This window comes from Oenanthe melanoleuca, chromosome 2, assembly GCF_029582105.1.
Source record: "Oenanthe melanoleuca isolate GR-GAL-2019-014 chromosome 2, OMel1.0, whole genome shotgun sequence".
NCBI lineage: Eukaryota > Metazoa > Chordata > Aves > Passeriformes > Muscicapidae > Oenanthe > Oenanthe melanoleuca.
Genome location: NC_079335.1, coordinates 50,415,078 through 50,435,828, shown reverse-complemented (window position 1 = coordinate 50,435,828; position 20,751 = coordinate 50,415,078). Strand labels below are relative to the sequence as shown.

General features: G+C 41.4%; 1 protein-coding gene across 7 annotated transcripts in view; it reads right to left on the bottom strand.

The window, feature by feature from the left end:
* Positions 1-20,751, bottom strand: part of MTCL1 (microtubule crosslinking factor 1) — a 102,453-nt gene that overhangs the window by 33,689 nt on the left and 48,013 nt on the right. For 3 of the 7 annotated variants that reach the window (XM_056483660.1, XM_056483661.1, XM_056483662.1), the window contains exons 4-6: positions 14,738-14,797; positions 7,499-8,824; positions 6,396-6,551 (exon numbers count right to left, since the gene is read on the bottom strand). In XM_056483660.1, coding sequence (XP_056339635.1) covers positions 6,396-6,551; positions 7,499-8,824; positions 14,738-14,797 — 1,542 coding nt within the window. Of the gene's footprint in view, positions 1-6,395; positions 6,552-7,498; positions 8,825-12,626; positions 12,705-14,737; positions 14,798-20,751 lie in introns of all 7 variants that reach the window. The other 4 variants (XM_056483655.1, XM_056483657.1, XM_056483656.1 and 1 more) reach the window with 2 other exon arrangements.

Genomic DNA, 20,751 nt, shown 5'->3' with positions numbered 1-20,751 from the left:
CAGCACCCACCTCCTCCCCAGGCACTCCTCTCCAGCCTAGAGCAAAGCCAGCAGCTGCTGCTGTTCAGGACACACAGCCCTTGTTGGAACATTTTGATTATTCAAAATGTATTTCTCCCTGGAACAGACGCTCCTCGCCCCTCCTCTGGGGAAAAATGAGATAAGGCAAATGGAAGTATCCTAAAAACTTTCAGCAGGACCACACTCTGCTAAAAACCAGAAATGGACCTACATAGACTTTCTGGGCCCTACCAGCTCCTTCTTTACTTGAGTCATTTATTGACTTGTGCATATCTGTTTTGTACCTGAGGAAAAGACACTTCCATCCCTCTGAAAGGTACACACAATGTGACTAAGAGAACATTATCTGCCTTATCAATTTCTTCTGTAATGTGTCTGCAGACAATTTGTAGTGCATAAAGTCAACATCTGGTCTCACAAGTAATTTGAAAAGAACTGCATGTGATGGGATTTATGAGTTTTGGACAATCATTTGTAAATCGCTAATTTAAGTCATGCAATGAAGGAAAAATTACTTTCATCAGGAATTTCTGCATTATTTTACTCTGGTCAGACTTCTTTAGGAATATAGCAACTGAAAACCAATGTATCAGCTCATTAATGCATAATTTAAAAAAATTCTGTTCCTTCTCTTTATGAATTCAAAATTATTAATCCATCTTTTTTTTTTTTTTTTTTTTTTTTTTTTTTTTTTTTTTTTTTATAAATATGTAGCCCATGCAAAGCCAAATTTCAGGAAACTTGGGTGCTAGGATTATGTGGTAACTGTTGGAATTACTGAAAAGTAATTAAATATATCATAAAGGCAGATGCAGCATTCCATACACACTAAGTCAAAATCACATCACAACTGCTTTGCCTCTTTAAGGACAATAAATTTTTAAGTCCTAATGTAAATTTAAGTTGAAAAGCAGCTAGTGCATGAATGCAGAGCTGCACACTTTTTCTCTTCCAGTGCAACCTGAGAACTCTTCATAGTTTATAATAATATATAATGTCATTTCTACCAGAAGCATTGGGATGTCTCCACTGCTCAAATCATGTGAGGTAAGGCTGCTTAAGTGCCTAATAGATTGCACAGTCTATTAGGATTGTGCATGAATAATACTTCCAAATGTAAAATGTAATATTTGTGTATGCAGTTCAGGTACCTGATACTGCTCTGATGGATGTCTGTATGTTTGTTTGTGGAAATCAGACCCCTATCATACAACCAGCAGGGTGTAGTCTGTGGCACAACTGTGGCTTTGTTTTGTTTTGTAAAGCAGCACTACAACAAAATGGACACAACAGTTGATAATCTGTTATATTCCATTCTTTGCTCCTTTGGTCTCATTAAGGAATGCACTACACAAGGAACAGAAGAGACCCCGAATACAACAGCCAGTGCACAATGTACTGACATCACAGAACAGACACAGACTCATTACCACCAGACATACAAACACAGTAATATCATGGGAACTACGAGCTAGTGCTACTCTACCACAGCACCACAAAAACTTCATCCACAGCTCAACACCAACTAACAGTTTCCCACATATCCCAGGTATTTCATTACCAGACACACTTCCACTCCTGTCCCCTCAGACAGGCACTGCCAAATCGTTCTGCTCAGTCCTTTTATCTCACCTGTTTTCACTCCAGAACAAGCTAATCCATGCTGATGTCTTTACCTCAAGATGATGCACAGAGAAAAGTCATCCACACCTGGGGACTTCATCACCACTGTTCCCTCACTGTACCAACCCCTTTCCCCACCTCTCAGAGTGCTGACAGCTTTTCAGGTTACTTTGCAGCTCACACAATCCCACATTTCTGCCATGACTTGTTTTTACAGGATTGCCATCCAAGACAAGGTATGGCTGGGTTTTGTCTGTTTTCTCCATTTTACTGTAGCTAATCACAATCTCAATTCCCCTGCAAACTTAATCAATTTAAATGCAACAACCGTGAGCATGAAATTTCATGGAATCATTCTCTGAAGCTTTTTTTTTTCCCCCAGAAATGATCAAACAGAATAAGACCTGAGGAGGCAGGGTAGAATAAGGCTCTCCAGCATTTGCGTGCAATTCCAAGGAAGTCAAAAGATGAATATTTTATGCTGCTCCTCTAAAGCAACGTTAGAATGCTTTGATATTTGTACCTTACATTTGAACATATAGTTTAAAAATTTTCACCTTTTCTCAAATTGACAGCTGGCCATTGCATGCAACAATCAGAGAGTTCAAATGCCTTTTGTTATACTTTTTGCATGCAATTGACATCTAGCTGAATTCACAGAAGCTGCTTCTGAAGATGTACTCTCCTTCTCACCCCTTAAAAATAGGCAATATATCCCATTTGCTAGTGTAGAATAGGCAGCTGTGTGGTTATTTGTTTGTGCTTATATGAAAAGTCTGAGTATGGGAAAACACAGAACACTTCAAGTCTTTAAAAATCCATCTCATTGTACGGATAGTACACAAAGTCTCACCGAGTTCAGTTAGGACTCAAATATCCAGATTTACATCATAAAGGGTCTTTTAAGCCATTACACTGTCAACCTCTACAGAATCTTACATAGCAAGAAAGAATACAATACATCAAAGCAAATCATTCTTGCTTCCCCTAATCTCAGTGGGAAGGAATAATCACAGCATCAGTTTATCTTCCTCCCACAGCTTTGCATTGGAGAAATAGTGGACATAAGACAAAACTTTCTATGGTCCTTGGTTGTTGTTGTTGTTGTTTTGTTTGATTTTTTTTTACCAGAAGAAAAAAAAAGCCACAATGTGTAAACATTCACTGCTTCCTTTCTGGAAAAACAAAACCATTAACCAGAGAAATGGATGTGCAAATTTTCAGCACATGCTGCAAAAACCATCCAGTTGAAAAACTCTCACATGGAATTAAGAAAATTGCACGGTTAAAAGATAGAACAGTCAAAATCTACATCAACATTCTCCCAAATGGATCCATACAGAAGTTTTGATTCAAAGTAGGAGGTAAATTGACTTACCTAACTTGTACATCATTATATCTGGTTGGTCCACACATAACCCAGTAATTAACTTAGAGTTATACATTCCTTATTGGCATGATAAGTAAGGAAAATGGGTAAACATATTAAAAATGGCTTGAAGAAATCACTCTTCGGTGTGTGCTATTCCTACTTTATTACTAGACCTCATGGAAAACTTGTTTTTTAAGACATGCTCTCACGTTCTCCAGCCTATCTGCTTTTATTTTACATCTCTGGTGACTATCCAATCCTTTTATATTAATTGTCTTCAGCGGTTCTTTTTCCATAACCTATGACTGCCAGACATTTTATGGCATTTTTCTAGATAGAACTAAATGGGTAAGTCTTTAAAAGCCATGTATGAAAATAATCAAAATCTGAAATGCAAAGTGCTTTTGCCTTTGATATTCACTTGCTCAGGAAAAGGCAGAACTGAGATCCTCCGAAGGAAGAGAACTAGGAGAGAAAGCTCCAATTTAGAGTATCAAATGTAACAAGCCATAACTGGTCATTTGAAAGAGTGAAATTTTTCTTCTTCAGAATGTCTTCTTGCTTCTGAATAAACAGGAGGAGATTGCTTGAGGAAACTGCCTTTTGTTTATGGATATTCCATTGGCAGAAAACACCAGGTGAAAAATTATTTACTGTTTTTCCCATTGGTTTCCATTTTTTGCCATGTGATGTTAGCTCCATGTTACCTTTTCCAGTCCTCCTGTTTGTTTTAGTCAGGGCAGTTCTTACTAGTTCACCTGCTTTTTCCTTGGACAGTAAAGAATGATTTCCCTGTCCCACCATAGCAGAGCTCTACTAAAATCATGAATAATGGATTGAACATCCACCCCAATGTGCTGCAGCTTCCCACAACAGCAGCTGAAAGGCTTGTTTCAGCAAGAAAACAAAGCCCTGCTCTTAAGGCAATTTCAAGATATAATTTCCCTTGGACTGAACTCTAGCCCACCTCTCTAACATGCAAACACATTCTAATAATCCTGTTGCACTAACAACTGCAGTGTGAAGCCCAAACAACAGCAGATGTTTACAGTCAGGCCACAGGGTAGTTTCAAGCATGTCTGTCTGCATTTGTTGTATTTAATCAAACAATTAGGCTCCCACGGTGCTCATTTTTAAAAATAGAAGGAATTGCTAAATGGAAGCTGTTCGGCACTGCTTGTGAAAGTTTAGATATAAAATTCAGCTTGAAAAAAAAAAAATTTAGATAAATGGGCTTGCTTGAATAAAAAGAAAACATTTTCCTCAGTGAAATGAAAGGCCACTGCACATATTTTCACTTCTTAAATAAAGAAAGCAGATAAAGACACATGTGTAGCCATACCCACTGTGGGCATTAAAAAGGTTTGAGTTGCATTTGAAATTTCTGTGGTAATAAAGAGACACCCTCGGACTTTGAATAGTGTTCTTTCCTGCTCATTCATCTGGAACAAAAAAATTTACCAGTTTTTGCTAGTGCAGTGTATGAAATAAAAAAAAAAAATTAAAATACTTAATTTGAATAATAAAATTAAATAAAATGATGAAATTTTAAATGATACCTTCCAAAATTATTTTGAGAAATCTTCTTCTCTTGGGATTGACTACTACAGATTTTAAGATTTTTACAGGCTGCCTACCCACTGAAAAGTTTTAGCATAAAGGACTGTAATCTTGTTTATTGCTTAAGTGGTCGTGACTGTAAGAACACCTTAGTCTTCCACATTTTCTCAAGTTAGACTTGAGAACCCCAAGCCTTGCTCATATTTTGAGCACATCTGGTCCTAAACTGGTTATTCTCTACCTTTGATTATAATTACTGTTTTGTTCCTTGCCAGGCTATGGTGTGAAAACTGTCCATCCTCTGTACAAACTGCACAAGCACAGTTTGTTGTACATATTTTATATCTCAGCCCATCCTGGGAGACAAAAAAAAAAAAGATACTGTACCAAAATTAGCCAAATCCTTAATCCTAACAGAGGCTATACATATACAGGCCTTAATATAATAACAAGACTGATCTAAGATAAGGGGGAACCAACAAGTATGCAGAATTTAAACAGAAATATTGTAATATTGAAATATTGCTGGAGTAATTTTCTGATGCTATCTACCATAACTGTCGAGCAATATTGATTTCTGATTGCAAAGGGATCCATGCTGAACAACAAGATTTCTCTGCCTGATTGGCCTTTCACAGCTGAGGAAGAATTATTTTACCCTTCAGTGAGAGGCTTATGGTGTCCTGGATTTATTAGATATCCTTCCTGAGGTCTATTATCACTGTTACATGGGAAAAGTTGGAAGAGACGCTGCTGAACAAATTTGTTGTTCTAATTCTACCAAAGATCTGTGCTGTCAGGATATTTTAAACCAAACCAAACAAAAGCAGCAAAGAATTACCTGTGTTAAGATGAAGGGCTACTTTCCCTTTCTTATTCACATCATCACGCTGTTTGGCTACCAGCTGCCCTGAAGTTTTCATCTTCCTACCCCTGCTTTCTAGGTCTTGCAATTGCTTACTCTCTAACCCAGCTGTCCTAGACAGCAGTCCCTTTTTCCCAGATTGAGTTAGGGGTTTCAGATCTATTAGGTCTTCTTCATGTGCCTATAGAATTAAAAGCATGTTAAAACTCATCCCTCACTAGAAGCTACTAGAACCATCACAGTTTCAAGAATTGGCTTCCTGATTGGCCAGCAGAATATTTTCTCACTACCCCAAACCCACCTTTATGGAGATAGATTCAAAATTGTTTTCTTCATGACCAGTTGCACTGTCTAAACAATCTGTGTTCATGAGAAAGCAGCTAAGGAGATGTTTACCCAGGCAGATATGGCCTCTGCATGAATGAAGATTCAAATAAAAACTGATTGATGTTTTTGACAAATGGAAAAGTACTCAACAACCCAAGCAATGGAGAACTAAGCTTTAAATCAGCTTTTTTGGAAGCTGTAGGGTGCTGTATTCCTGCATGGTGTTGAGAATCACCATGCACACCAGCATCTACTGACAGGCAAAATGCAAAGTAACCTCTATCTGTAAACTTTCTAGATTTAGAATATCCAACAAGATAAAATCTGGAAGCATGATCGAATATCAGGGATTACAACCTCTTCCAGGGATCTTTCATTTCTCTACTCAGTTGTAATGGGTCCCTGAGCTGTACCTGAGCTTTCCCCCCTGGCAAAGCTACTGCGAGCAGGGTGATTGCTTCAAAGTTAGGACAAATTTGCTTCTCTGAAACTGCACAGGGCAACCACAAATTTCACAGCAGGGGTGTCGTGTTTGGTCCTATTTACTCCCCCAATCCCTGGCTTCTGTTACTCATCTCCTGGCTAAGGCAGCAGGAGGCAGTGAGTAAGATGGGCTCCTTTGCTGACCTCTAGACTGAAACAGCCCTTGTCTCCTGGCCTGTAGAGTTTAATGTCTCCATCAGCTCTGCGGTGTGGGTCGGTGGTGGCTCGCTGGTGGCGAATCTCTTGCTCCTCTCCACGGTCTTGTTTGAGCTGCCACTCCATCTGATCCCTCAGTTTGGACTGTTAGATGCATGGGCGGTTTGTAACAAAAAAACAAAAGGACAGGAGGGAATAAAGAAAACAAAAATGGGTAAGGTAGACGACTGAAAAACTACAAGACAAAGAAAAGCGTGAACAGAAAAAACAACTTAAATACAGTGGCATAAGAAAGTGAAGAGAACAAAACCAAAATGAGGATGAGCAAAATGATGGGCTGAAACATCTGAAAAGCAAAAAAGAGAAAGAGAGGAAAAAAGAATGCAAACACTGGTTATGAGGCGCATGCAATGAGGATGCATGAGTCAAACCAACAGCAAGCATACAAGTCATGAAGGATATGGGACACAAGGCTCTTCCTTCCTTACTTGTGCGGTGCAGAAAAGCCATATCCAGTGTGGCAGTGGTGGCACTTTAGACATGCGCCCATGGGCAACGCTTTAGGCAAGGCAGTCCTTCGCTGGCTACAGAGCTTCTCACTCGCTGCTCGGTTAGGGGAGTGAGCTGTAAGCAGGCTTTTCAAAACACATCACTTAGAAAACTGCATTTGGTCGGGTTCTTTTGGCAAGGCTTTTGAGAACATGCCTGACCCTTTTACAAGAGAGCATAATAAAGACCTCCTCACAATTCTTAGCAAGGCTTCTAATTTACATTCATCAGATTTTTTTTTTTAAATTAATCTCCTCTTTCATGGGGAAACACTGCTGTTACAGACAAAAAGAAGACAGATCTCTTTAACACCAATGGATTAGCCTTTTTGCCACGAGGAACCGCCTCTGAATCAAAGGAGTTGTGCAAATAAATAAAAGAAAAAAAAACTATAAAGTGTTTGTTTAACATTACACACTTAATACACTGCGGGTCTGAAATAATAACAAAGCAGCTGTGAGGAAAATTAGCTCTAGGGTAGCAATTGCCAGAGAGAAAGAGAAACGGTAAAGAGAAAGAAGGCAAATAAGAGGTTGACCTACCTGGAAGTCAGTGATTAATTCCTTCCCCAGGTTACCAATGGGGGAGTCTCGGGACATGGACGTCATTGTGGATAGGAAACTGGAAGACTCTGTGAGATGGGGAAGAGGGGAGAGGTCCTCCATCTGCTCCTTAAGGCCCTCTCCAATGTGATCAACCTTTTCCAGGAAGGTCTGAAGCTCCTTCCGGAAAGCTTTCATCCTGGAGTTGACAGTGTCCAGAAGCTCTGGTTCATGCTTATCTTCTCCCCTTTCCTCAGCACTCCTGAAATCCTGCTCGGCGGACAGGCTGCTGGTTATGTGCACCTTTGCATCGTAAATCAAGCTGTCCGTGTCGGTGATGAGGCGCTCCACTGTCCTTTCAAGTCGCTCGGCCTCACGTTTGATGTTAATCAAGGACTCCGTGTCCTCTTTCACTCTCATGAGCTCGGTGGAGCACAGGTCGCTGACTTCCGATGGCTTCCCGCTCCCAAAACCCGACGTCTTCTCGTACACTTCCTCGGAGTCGCTCTCACCCCCAATGGGCCCCTCTCTCTTTGGCTGTGGCGGGCGACCATCCTCGCTGTCACTCTCCTTCCTTCCAGCATCGCTGTCGGCATCGCTGTCCCTGGGGCTGGACGTGCGCAGGCCCAGGTGAGAGGCAAGGTCATAGCGCTGGACGTTGGACATCAGGACCCTGTTCTCGTACTGCAGCTTCATCACTTTCCCACTCAGCTCGTTGATTTGTGACCTGGCTGACTTCAGCTCCTCTTGCAAGGTCCCACCACCCTTGGATGCCGCGTCATCCAACCAGCCAGGCTCCTGGCCCGGCTCGAACTTGAATTTGCTCAGCTCGTTCGTTAGCTGCTTGTTGTGATCCTCAATTTCAGAGATTGACCTCCTCAGCAGCTCTGCTTCCTCTTCCACAAACTGCAGGTGCCTGCGTAGCTCTGTGGCCGACTCCACAGAGTCTCCGTAGGGCGAGGTAGGAATGCTTGAAATGTGGTCCCTGCTGAGACACTCTTTTTCGTACTGGCACCTCATATCCTCCATCTCAGCTTTAATCCCCCTGTTCTCCACCTCCAGTTCCACTATTTTCCTGCCCAGTATGTTGGCTTCCTCCTCCACCAGCTTCAAACGAAGCTTCAGCTCAGCCTCCCTGGTGCTGGGTGGGCCCCCTGCTTCCCCGGTGGGCAGGGGGCTGTCCACATCTCCGTAGATGGACTTGTACTTCTGGAGCTCCTGCTCCAGCTCGTCCTTCTCCCTCCCCAGTTTGGCCATCTTCTTACGCATCAGCGCTGCCTCCTCTTTGGCAAACTGGAGCTGGCACTTCAAATCAGCACTGTCCTCCTGCCAAGAGTAATCACCCCCCCACCCCAAGATTATATTACAATAGAAGCACAGCCAGCAGCTTATTTTCCAAAGTCTCCATCTCCCCATTCTCTGAGCTGTATCTGTTAAGTATGCAAACAATTCACAGACAGAGCTGCACAAACCACACATTTGACACATGTCATGGCTTGGTCTTGGTTAAATTGGCAAAGCAGCTTGACCAGAGTTAAAGAGGGAGAAAAAAAGTGTGCCTGTGCAAGTGTTCAGTTATGCAAGAGTGCCAGCACAATGTTTTTTTTTTCCTCAAATGCTGAGCAAACTGTGGAAAACAACAACTCAAATGTAAAGGTTCCATGATTTGCTGGCACTTCTGGTTCCATTTACTTTTTGTTCCATTTACCTTTAATGACACACTTGTTCCCCTAAAGCACCATGAAACAAACACTACTCAGGTGAATTTGCTCATCATAATCTCAAATTTTGGGCTCCTTCAGCTAGAAAGCACAGCAAAGATGTGCTGAACTGCATGGCTGCCTTGAAAAGTGAAGACTTTAATTACTGTGATCTCATAATGCTGTGAAACAGGCAAAGTTCCTAACTTGCTTTCCAAATAGGAAACACACTGTTGTCTCTACTCTTGTTATTATTAGGACAGAGCAGATTGTGATCTCTGTTTCTGGGATGAACAACTGTTCACAAGGGAGAGAGGTGCAAACATGTGAAAAAGAGAAGAAAAATTCATTAAACATTGTTTACATCCAAATCCATCCCATGTGAAAACCTGTATTTTTCAGGAAGTACCAGGGTATTGAATGACTGTTTGGGGTTTTTTGTGTGTGTTGGGCATTAAAAAGTACTGCATCTCATCTGAGATGAAAACTCCAGTGTGTATTGTGCTGAAATAAGAGACAAGGTTAAGTAAATTCTAAACCAGTGAACAATTTCTTTGCATGAATCACTTTCATGAATTGTCATGGAGATATAGGCACTTGGCCTCAAAAGAGACACATTTATCAGCATTAGCAGTATAATGGAAGGCAGGCTTTGAAAGATGATCTCCTGAGACAGCAGATTTTATCATTGTTGGTAGACCATGTGGACATATGTGCAATTATATATGGAAACTTCATTTTGGTCTCTGGAGCACTGTTATCTTTCACAAGCACCATTTTGTTATAATTCCTAATAATGGAAACCCAAATTCAGAGGAAAACATGACTGACTTTAATTGTTCACCCAGATCAGGCTATGAAAAAAAAAAAAAAAAATTACAAAACTAATTATGGCTCAGCAATCTGAGGAAATTATTTAATTTCTATAGCACACATCCTAGCACATTGGTCTTCCATGTCACCTAGATTAATTTTGCCACATTCTATTTACATAAAAACTAATTATGACTTAATTTCAGCTGTTAATAACTGAACAGACACAAAAGGGATCGATGGAATACTTCTGAACCCAATCAGCTTTCTGATTGACTCTGCCTGCTGCAGTTTGTGACTTTAAAATGCTAAATAGAAAAAAAGGTAACTTACATATTAATAACATGAAAGAGATAAAAAATAGTCAAATTTTCTGTTAATATGTGGCTTTCATTGATAACCAAGAGCCAAACACAACTGCAATCAGCTCATGGGTTGACTAAAATTTGACATCATGTTTCTGGCATCAGAAATGTTTTAAATTAATTCAAGCAAGGAACTTATGATTGATTAGAAGCAGAGCCTCTACAAGGTGGACCTTCTCTCTATTGTCTCCTTGCATACACATTTCTCTTTTTCACCCATATATTTATAAATTGCTTTTCTCTTTCTAACTTAAAAGTGCAAATTAAGAAGCAAATTAAAACCTGGCAAAATCCTATGCAGCATCTGCTGGAGTCACCATGAGTTTTGGATGCTCTGGCTGGATAAGGCTGTATGATTAAAGCATCATCTTTGTCCAGGGCTGTGCAACACATTACCTCTGGTTTTCCTATTGTGGTGAATCAGTTTATCCCCAGAGCTCTGGGTTTTGCTTTTAGGGAAATACAAAGATCACAAGGAAAGTTATAGCCAGAGCAGTGCCGCACATCAGAGCCCACAGGTGGGATGGTTACTCCTGGTTATTTATTTATTTATCTGTTAATAGCTGGTCTGACATTTTCTTTATTCTCTCTTTGTAATCCTGCATTCTTTACCCAGCTTTTTGTCTGCCTTTGTCCTCAGGAGCCTGGCTGTCTGTGGCAGTAGCTGGAGCCTTGCACCTCCCCAGGTGCAGGCAGCTGGAGAGATGCCTGAGGGAAGGGACAGCCTGCCCATCCCTCTGCTCTGCCTGGGAGCACCAGGGGCCCCCTCCCACCCTGGGGCCAGAGGGACCCCCAGCCAGACACCCACTGCCTTTCAGACAGCACAAATAACAGCAAAGCCACACTCGGGACAGCACACTCAGAGCTTTGAAGCTTTGGAAGAAAAGGGAAAGGCTTAGATGGGTTTAGGGTCAGGGCCCCAATGCTTTTGCTCAGCATCACTGCATGACTCAATGCATCTGTGGACTTAGTGTGTTATTATTGCAGGACAAAACCACTTTTAATTCCATTAATGGTAATAATTTATTGCCAGGTTTTTGTCTTAGCAATTTTATTTTTTTTAAAGGATTAAATTTTCAAGTTTTGGTTTTTTGCAAGAGCTGAAATGAGCAAGATTTTTTTCATTAAACAAACACAAGCCTCATACAAAACAACAAAGCTGATGGATATTAATCTTGCCTATTAAATATGGATCCCATCTGGAAAGGTGAGAAAGCCCTAGATCTTCCTCACTTCCCTGCCAGGGAACATCCCATTCCCCTGACAGCATTTTTTCCAAAGGAAAAGAATGGCCAGGAGAGATTTATTAGCCAGATCTAAGCATGCCAGAAGGGTAGGACTCCAACCTTCATGCACTTGTCCCTCTGAAACTTTGTGTACAGAAATATCACTGATTTCTTGATCAGTTGAAACCAAGTAGAAACAGCGAGAGGGTGAGACACCCACAAAAGCAAGCACAGTTTTGACACAAAAGGCAAAGTAAAGAGAGGCCAAATCACCAAAATTAAGAATATCTCATTATTAGTTAAATTGTGAATGAAAAGGCAGGAGAGGGAAAAAACAAACAAACAAACAAACAAACAAAAACAAACAAACAAAAAAAAAAAAAAAAAAAAAAAAAAAAAAGGGACAATAGTCTTTCCTTGGTTTTAGAGGAACAAGAGGCTCAAATCCCAGGGGCTGAATGAGCATGGCCTCCTGACTGTATTAAACACCCAGCATGTGGATGCTTTCCTAAAATGTGTACATAGGGCAAATCATATAGAAAGAAAAGAAGGAACAGCAGTCATGGACTTTGAGAGATCATTAATGACAAATGGGAGTTGATGATTACGTTGGTGATAATTTGCATGCAATTGCACTGTGGCTTTGCATGACACTTCAGAAGGATGTTAATGGGTAAAAAAAGCAGATCCTTCCCTACAGAGTCTGCTGTCTAATTTAGACAAATGTAGAATGTGGAGATAAAGGAACAAAAAGTATAGGAAATAAATTAACTTAATTATGCAACATAAATGTGTGAGAGATGTGATGAGAATGAAGAGCTGATCAAAAATTTCCCAATACAATATTTCTTTTCTGTCAAGAAGACACAAAGGTAGATAGAGGCCAACACCATCTCCTCTAGCACCACCACCAGCTCAAGGGAACTGCCAGGCAGAAGACTTTAAGCAATTTTGGGGTTGCAAGTCTGACAACAAGGCAGTACAACCAGCACCCAAGCATCTGGCTGAGTGCCAGCACTCCTACCTTGCGCTGGAGAACCACTTTCCTTTGTGTTTTGCCTGGTGCCTGGTATTTTCCAAGAAGCTCCGTTTTGCAATTCTGCTGAATAAAAACTTTTTTTCTTCAATACTGCTAGAGGTGGGTGAGTGCTACTATGAATTCTGTTTTTACACAACTTCAAGACAATCAACTTCATGTGTGTATTATTTACTCGGTGTGCCCTGTGGTGAGTGTGAAGCTCCAGCTAATTTTCATTACCAGCTCTCAGTAAGTAAAAACACCAGTCTTGCCACATGTAAGCATACCTGTAAGCATGTGGATGCACAGAATCTAAGTTTGAGGCCTTCTCAGTCACAGAACATACAATGGGTGCTCATTCTAGGTATTTAGGGTATTTATCTCTGAAGAGCAGCATTTTGAACCTCCTGATCTGTGTCTGTACCAACCCTTTTGGGCCATGCTCAGGACCAGGCAGCTGTTTGACCAGGTCAGGCATTTGCTGCAATGTGCCTTGATCTCAACCAGCAAACACTTCTGAATGGATGCCTGGGTTTGGAGACAGCTATGGGTCATATCCTAGAGTTGGGAGAAAGCCAGGACATGTACATATAGGCTGGACTATGTTAGTATATAAGGTTATTACTTGGTCTTTTCTACCCTAAAGAATTGGTGAATAAAACTGAATGGCCGCCTTGCACAGTGCTGATGCACTCCTGATGCTGATGATGGTTTTAATTTCCAACCCCAAGTCCTTTGCTTGCAAGAGTTATGATGTGTGTGTAGAGGGTAAAAGTTTTTCCCCATGTGTGTCTTCTGGGATCACTTCCCTTTGCTGTGAGTGGTGCTGAGCTCACACTTGGTTACCCAGTTAATTTTTGTGAAATCCTTTTTAAAGCTTTTCAAAGCAAACTGTAGCTGCCCTTAATGCCTGGATTTGGGTGGAGGAAGCAGCACAAGAATCCATTCTCTTTGCACAGCTCTGTATTTCCAGGAATGGGGAAAGGAAGGACAGTTCTGCCCAGAAACCCCTGTGGACACAATCGTGCCTTCAGGTAGCTTCATCTGTAATTTGTATGTGTGTGGGCACGTGCATATATTTCATCCATATATTTTACATACTTGCAGAAAAACCTGACCTGACTGACAGATTAAATAATTCTCTGTAGCAAGTGCCCCATTTTAAGGTATGATTAAGCCATGTTTGTGTCATCTTGGCGAGGACACTCAGTCTGCTGTGTCCTGGGAAAGCATGCTGAAGTGCCCTGGCAACTGGCCAGTCCCCCAGTGTGGCCACTCAGCTGCCTGCCCTAACCCCCTCAAGTTCAGCATATTGTTGTGATTTATTCTGGTTTCTATTACAAATCAATGGGTTTTAAGACTAGACAACCCATAGGTCTGGGCTGTGTACTCTGAGCCTGCCAAGGGGCAGCAGGGGAAGTGCATCCCTTCTCTAATGAAGGCACAATGGCTCTCCTGGCTCCTTTCCCGGTGAGGTGAAATACTATCCCCATCTCTCTGGCTATAAACAGCAACTGTGAGGGTGCTGGGGAAAGCTTTAACTCCTACAGTCAGCACAAAAAGCAGAGGAAACCAGGCAGACTGCTTTCCTGAGAAGGACTGCCCAGCGAGATTCCAATAAAACCTGTGTCCAAAGACAAACTGAGTGGGCAGCTTAGGCTCTGTGTGGAACCTCAGATTTGGGGAGCACAAGTTCCTGCAGCACCAGGGACATCAAACCCTGGGCTGCTGCACCAGAGCTCACAAGGTGTTGCTGAGTCTGTGAACTGCATCCCTGCCCAGACACTCATTAGCACAGAATCTTTGGCACAGTGTATAAATTTAGTTAGTCCCTAAGCTGTGATCCAATTTGGGAGGCAAGGTGATTTGCTCTTCTTGTAGAAAACCTGCAGCCTGAATCAATGGATACAAGCACAATGTGCCCAAGAAGCTGCACAGTTTAGAGACTGCACTTTTGTCCTAAATTGCTTCTACATTATCTCTGGGAGGTCTCAGCAGATTAAGGTCTAATTGCACTCCAGTTAATATACCTGATGGCACTGTCAAAACACATAAAAATAAATTTTGAGTTGTATAATGTGATTTTGCTCAAAGTTGCATGTTCATGGAAACCATACCTGGGTAAATGTCTTTTTTTCTTTGTGGATTTCTCTGCTGCCTCTTCTCTTCAGGGAACTCTGCAAAAGAAGCAACACTGTGTTATTGATAAGCTAAATACAAAGCCTGCAAGTTTGGCAAGTTTTACCACTATACAATTAATTTAGGAGAGAGAAAGAAAGAAAGAATATTCTCCTGAAAAGCTGGATTTTATTTTTCATAATAATCCTTAAAAGAACAAGATGATCGGGTTCCTTCTTAGTGAATTTTTAGCACCTAAATTTTCCCACCAAAAAAAGGAATAAAATTAGTTAAATCTTCACAGAGGGGCAGAACATCCCCCCTTCTCTTCTTGGACCACCACAATTTTTGGCTAAACTTTCTTTTTGCATGGGGCAATGATTCATGTTTGATTAATCCAGGGCATAAATCCAAGAATCTTACTCACAGTCGATGTGAAACACATTGTGGAAACTTCAGAGGAAAGCAACCCCCCCAAAAATAGGCAAGGACATGTACATTTAAGCTATGTGGCATAATATTATTTGTTAATCCATGCTAGCAAACATACTAAGTAGCCCAGATAAAGACCAGATAAATCTCCAGGTATTTTTAAATTTGCTTTATAAGCCAGATTTGATTGGTTTTGCAAATCTTTATATCCCTTTATGAGCAAATATTTTTAAGACAGGGAAATGATATCATCATCACCGTTTCACTGAGAAACCTCTCATTTCCCAAGTGGGAAATCAGAGTTTTCCTGACAAATGAAAGGTAGAGCACCATCAGGATGTTACCAATGATTACTTGTGTGTCAGGACTGCTTTCCAAACCAGTGGGAGCTGGGCCTATTTAGAAAAGGCATAAATTTCACATTTTTTAGATTGAGGTATCAGAGGGGATCAAAAGGTATCAGATAAAAAAAAGCAGAAAGCTGGAAAGTGCAGAATTTGAATTCAAAGCAGGCCATGTCATTCTGTCTGTGCCCAGAGCCTGAAGGCTGATACTCCAGATCATCCTGATATTCTGGCCTCTTTTATTTATTACTTCTGTTTATATCTGCTCTGTGGAGGACAGTTTCCAGCTGAGGTAAAGCCTGGGCTGCCATGGGCTGCCCTCCTCCTCTGGTCCATGTGATGGAGCCGTGTCCCTGGACCAGCGCCTGCTCCCACGTCAGATGGGCCAGATCCCAGACTCTGTAACCCACACTAACCCAGCACTGCAACACGAGCCCAGCAAACAGGAGGGGAAAGGAGGGAGAGGCATCCTGTCACTTAGCAAAGCCCAGTCTCGTGCCCAACCACGAGCTGGCAGAAAACATGATGTGAGCTTGGGGACCAGCACACACACCACATCCAAATCTGAACCAAAAGCTTTCCCTGGCTTTGTGGTTTCTGCCTGCTCAGCTATGCAGCTACTGCTCATTATAATTATTGCACACTAAGACAAATCTCTCCTTCTACTCTTTGTTATACACAGATAAGTAGTTAAAACCCATTCATACGCAGCACCATATGCCCAAGACATACTACAGTTTATTTTTGCTAATCTGCTCTCTACTTTAATCCAGTGATTTCCTATAACTAATGAAGCTGAGTAAGGGAAATGTCTTTTTCTGGATACTGAAACAGTTCAATGAAAAACGGCTTTAAACACTAAAATCACCATATGAAGACCTGTTACACAAGCTTAGGCAGGATAAACAGTTATTGCTTTCTCTCTCTCTCTTTTTTTGTTTCTTTTTTAATGTGGTGTTATTCTGGAAGCAGATATGTAACTGAAAGCAATCACTAGTCAGCAGCATCACCCCCTGGCATGCAAGAGGGGTTATTCTGGTTGAAGATAGATAGGGCATAGACCTGGTCCTCACATTCACCTATTTTCCATGTGGCTTCAAGCAAAAACAACTTGAGTGAAAGGAGGCTGTCTGAATACTACATTTAATTTGTAAGCCCTTAGAGTCAGGGATGAGGATATCAATTTCTGTAGAGGTCTCAATGCCCAGTTGCAGGAAACAGCTACTCATCATGGTAGAAATGAAAAGCCTTGTGCCAAATGCTAAAAATCTCTTGCCTTCCTTACCTGTAGGCAAAAGGTTACACTTAGACACAACAAGCTTGAGAAGCTAGGGGATATAAACACATGGATTATGGTGTGCAAGATATAATAATAAAGATTTTGCTGTGTAGTAGGGGATAATACTTGGAAAACAAGGAGAAAGGAATTTAAATTTAGGTAGATGACATGGATCACAGACTGAGAAGCAGGTAGGTAGCAATCTGGCTTTGGAAACTGTAAGCTCCACTCCTCACTGAAACAATGAATTTCACAGATCCGGACTAACAGGTTTGTAACATTGCCCTAGATGAGGCCCCATTTCAAGCATTTTCACACTGTCCCATTTGGATTTGCTTAAGAATTTGTAATCAGTGCTCAGGTGGGAGACAGCTTTGTATTTCCATAAGGCTGAGACTGAACCTTAGGCTGAGTCTGTCCTCAGTGTAAGAAAAAGATGGGAACATTTACCTTTGGGGACCGCCAGTGGATTACAGGGAGAAACTTCCCTCACATCTATCAGTGGAGGGCTTGAACACAAGCATGGCAACAAGGGACTGCCTGGCCATAACCCCCTAAGCCCTATATGAAAACAAGGAAAACATCTCCATTTCAGCACTATGGGACCTGTACATGTGTATGAAACACCAGCCAATACAGCTGCTGTTTTAGCTGGACTAAGGGCATAGGCTGCTGTTGCTAAGAGTAGGGGAATGTGCCACAAGCTTAAATTATTTAAAATGCAAAATGGTCCAATAAATGAGCATTTCTCTTTGATGTATAGGAGATTGGCATCAGAAGCTGATATGAATTAATGCTAGAAGGAACATTTCTATACTACTTTCTATACTCAAGAGACCAGGCAGGGTTGGCTGTCTACCAAAAAGTCTTTCAAATAATGGTTAAATAAGATTTTATTAGTCCTTTGGTTAACAGAGTCTCTTAAGAAAGTGTTTACTTGTGCAGACATTTCCTAGCTCTACAGTTTCACTGCTATTTGTTGATGGACATCTTGGCTACCAAGGAGACCAAACGTATGGAGTCCCAGTGTTTTAAAAGTTAAACTTCCCAAAAGATTATGGGATGTAGGGATTACAGTATTAACAGCAGGAAGAGACACAATTATTTTTACTTTCCCTAGGAGCCTAGCAGAAATGGGAGGAGATAATTTGCATCTTCTGGTGTATTCCATTTTTAACAGGTCAAAGAAGAGTCCTGCAAACTGAGCAGTGGAAGTGAGCTGTGAAACCCACATGAGGGACAGCAAGCAGGAGTCAATGCACTGGAATTGGAGGTTGAGCAAAATATGGAATTAAAGTTTATATTAGGAGGAATCGCACATGTAAGCACATGATAGATTCCAAGTTCTCATACTGAAGCAAGTGCAGAGTAGGATGAGAATAGAGCTGCGAACAGGAGTTGGTAGAGAAGGATATGGAAAATATGGAGAGAAGCAAGAGTCCCTAAGAGCTGCCATCCTGTCACTTTATTCACTGCTGCTGAGAGGAGCACGTAATTTGGGTGGCACTCTGGCATCTGCAGGCAAGCGTGGGCTTGCTATCATATGTGCATCAAACTGAACCTGCAAAATCCAGTAGTCAGGCACTGAAGTGACAGTGTCTGCAACTCAAAAACAGAGAGGCTGGATAGGAAAGTCCAGCCCTGAAGGCAGTTTCTATTACTGTGATGTGTGAGGAATTACACACCAGCATCGCTGGCACTTATGAGCTGTATAAATAACGTTCTGTGCCAATGATGGCCTGCTACCAATTGCTTTGAAATGGATAATCACAATTTTCATTTGCATTCATTAGGAGATACTGCCTGTGAGACCTGACAGTATTTAAAAAAATTATGCACAAGTGACCGAATCCACTTGCTCCAAATCCAGCAGTAGGTGAAGCAGACCACTTGCAGATTACCAGTAATTGCAAGGCAAACAGCTTCAGAGCTGCACAGTGGCAGTTCATAACAAGAGGTAAATTCTTGCTAGCTGTTGGGGCCTCTCCTGTTCAAGAATGAACAAATCATCCAGAGAGTTATAATTTCTGCCCCACAGAATGTGACTCACCAAGAGATCTTGCCAATGGACCAACCTTTTCATAGCACTTACTGTCCAAGAAACACCAGTGGTTTAAATGAAGGTAATTCTGCTTGGCATCTATGTGAATCAGAAGAAAACCAGATCCTCTTGTTGACAGATGGTCAGAGGGTGGATTTATCCCCAAGAGATGCAAACCAGTGTTCATTAACTGCACCACTAATCAGGAACGCTGCACTGTGAGCATTTTCCAGGCACCGTGCAGGACTGCATAAGAAAATTCTGTCAGGAGATGAAGAAGGATGGGATCTCCATGTTCCTTCTCTAGCAAACCCCAACCACACAAATAAAGCTCTGTTGGCTACTGTAGGCTGTTTGCCTTAACTTTTTGCAGTTTTGGACTTGCCAGACCCTGTCACTGAGGATGTGCATGATTCTCCTTCATCTCACTGTTTTAGAGCTATCGCTATTTGTTCAGTCTTGCAGATAAAGGAAAAAAACCCTTTGTGCAGAGGTCTGCTACTCTTAAATCAATGATGAATAAATTCTTCTAAGAAGTCAAAAACACAACCTGGACAATGACCAGGATCTGTTTCTTTAGAAGTGGCAGATTTCAGCTATCACACTGTCCTTTACTGTTACCTGTCCACTTAAGAAACAAGCATTTCCCATTTCTGTAGTAATATCCCTTATTTAAGGTAGGACAGGGTGACTTTCCATTCTTTCTCGAGGCCTGAAGTATCTCTAAGTCCCAAGTATTAGACTGAAGATTTGCTTTGCTGCCATCCCATTCTTCTGTATTTCAACAGCTGCACAGTGAAAGTGCAGCTTTTTCATTGTGAACTCTTGTACATATCTACAGGATGGTTAATGGAACTGGAAAGTACAATGAAATTCTAATTGCTCTTCAATTGCTGTAGGCCCTTGAAAAAGATATCTCACCAAGCCCTGATAAAGCTGGGCTTGACGCAAGTGATTGGTATCTCCATTGATTCCCATGTGCGTTTCATTTACCAGAAACCTCTAAATACTGGTGATATCCATCATTCACATGACCTAGCAAAGCAAGCTATGTCTGAAATATCATAAGCATTACAGTTCAGGATAAAAGGCATCCCTTGAGTAAAAGAACAGCGAAGCACACTAGCTTTCAGCACCAGCTTAAATTTCCCTAACGCTGCATTACTCTATTGTGCTAAGCTTATGAATAGGAGCCTCTTTCTTTTGCCTCTCACTGTGAACACACCACACTGTCTGTCTCATGTGGCTTCCTGGTGCCCTTCACATGCAGGCTGTGATATTAGCAGCCCTGGTGTTTACAAATAATGTGGTGTGACAGGTCTGGGAGCATGCTGGGGAGGGAAGCAGCAGGGTTGCACCTGCTGTCTGAAGCCCTGGAAGGTTAGACAGCAGCTCTTGGGAGGATGGGGGACAGCTGGGCTGCCTCTGTGTTCAGCTCACAACACACCATTTCACTTAATATTTGGAGGTTAATATGGGGAACAGAAACCAATATAATTATTAATAAAATAATTACTAAGTAATTACAGAAATAATTGGCAAAGGATATAGCCCAGTGATATAATAATTTTTTATCAATATAATAAAATAAATCCTGCAATAGACAGCTGAGATCTTAACCACTAATGTTACTGTCTTACACAGTTCTTCTGCCCAAACATTTCCTAATAACTCGTTAAATTTATTAAGATATATTTTTAAGTCCCTGTCGCATTTTAGATATGAAATATCCTAATTACATTACATTCATCACAATACATGAGGAAAATTACAATATTCTGAGACCAGACTTTTTTTCTTATGGGGGGTCCTATTTCAGGTGAAGGAAACCAGAAAGAAGCCAGGCAGATGATTGCAGACAGTGCTGCTTTTCCCCTCCTGCTATGCCAGTAGAGTGACACTGATGTGTCAGGAGCA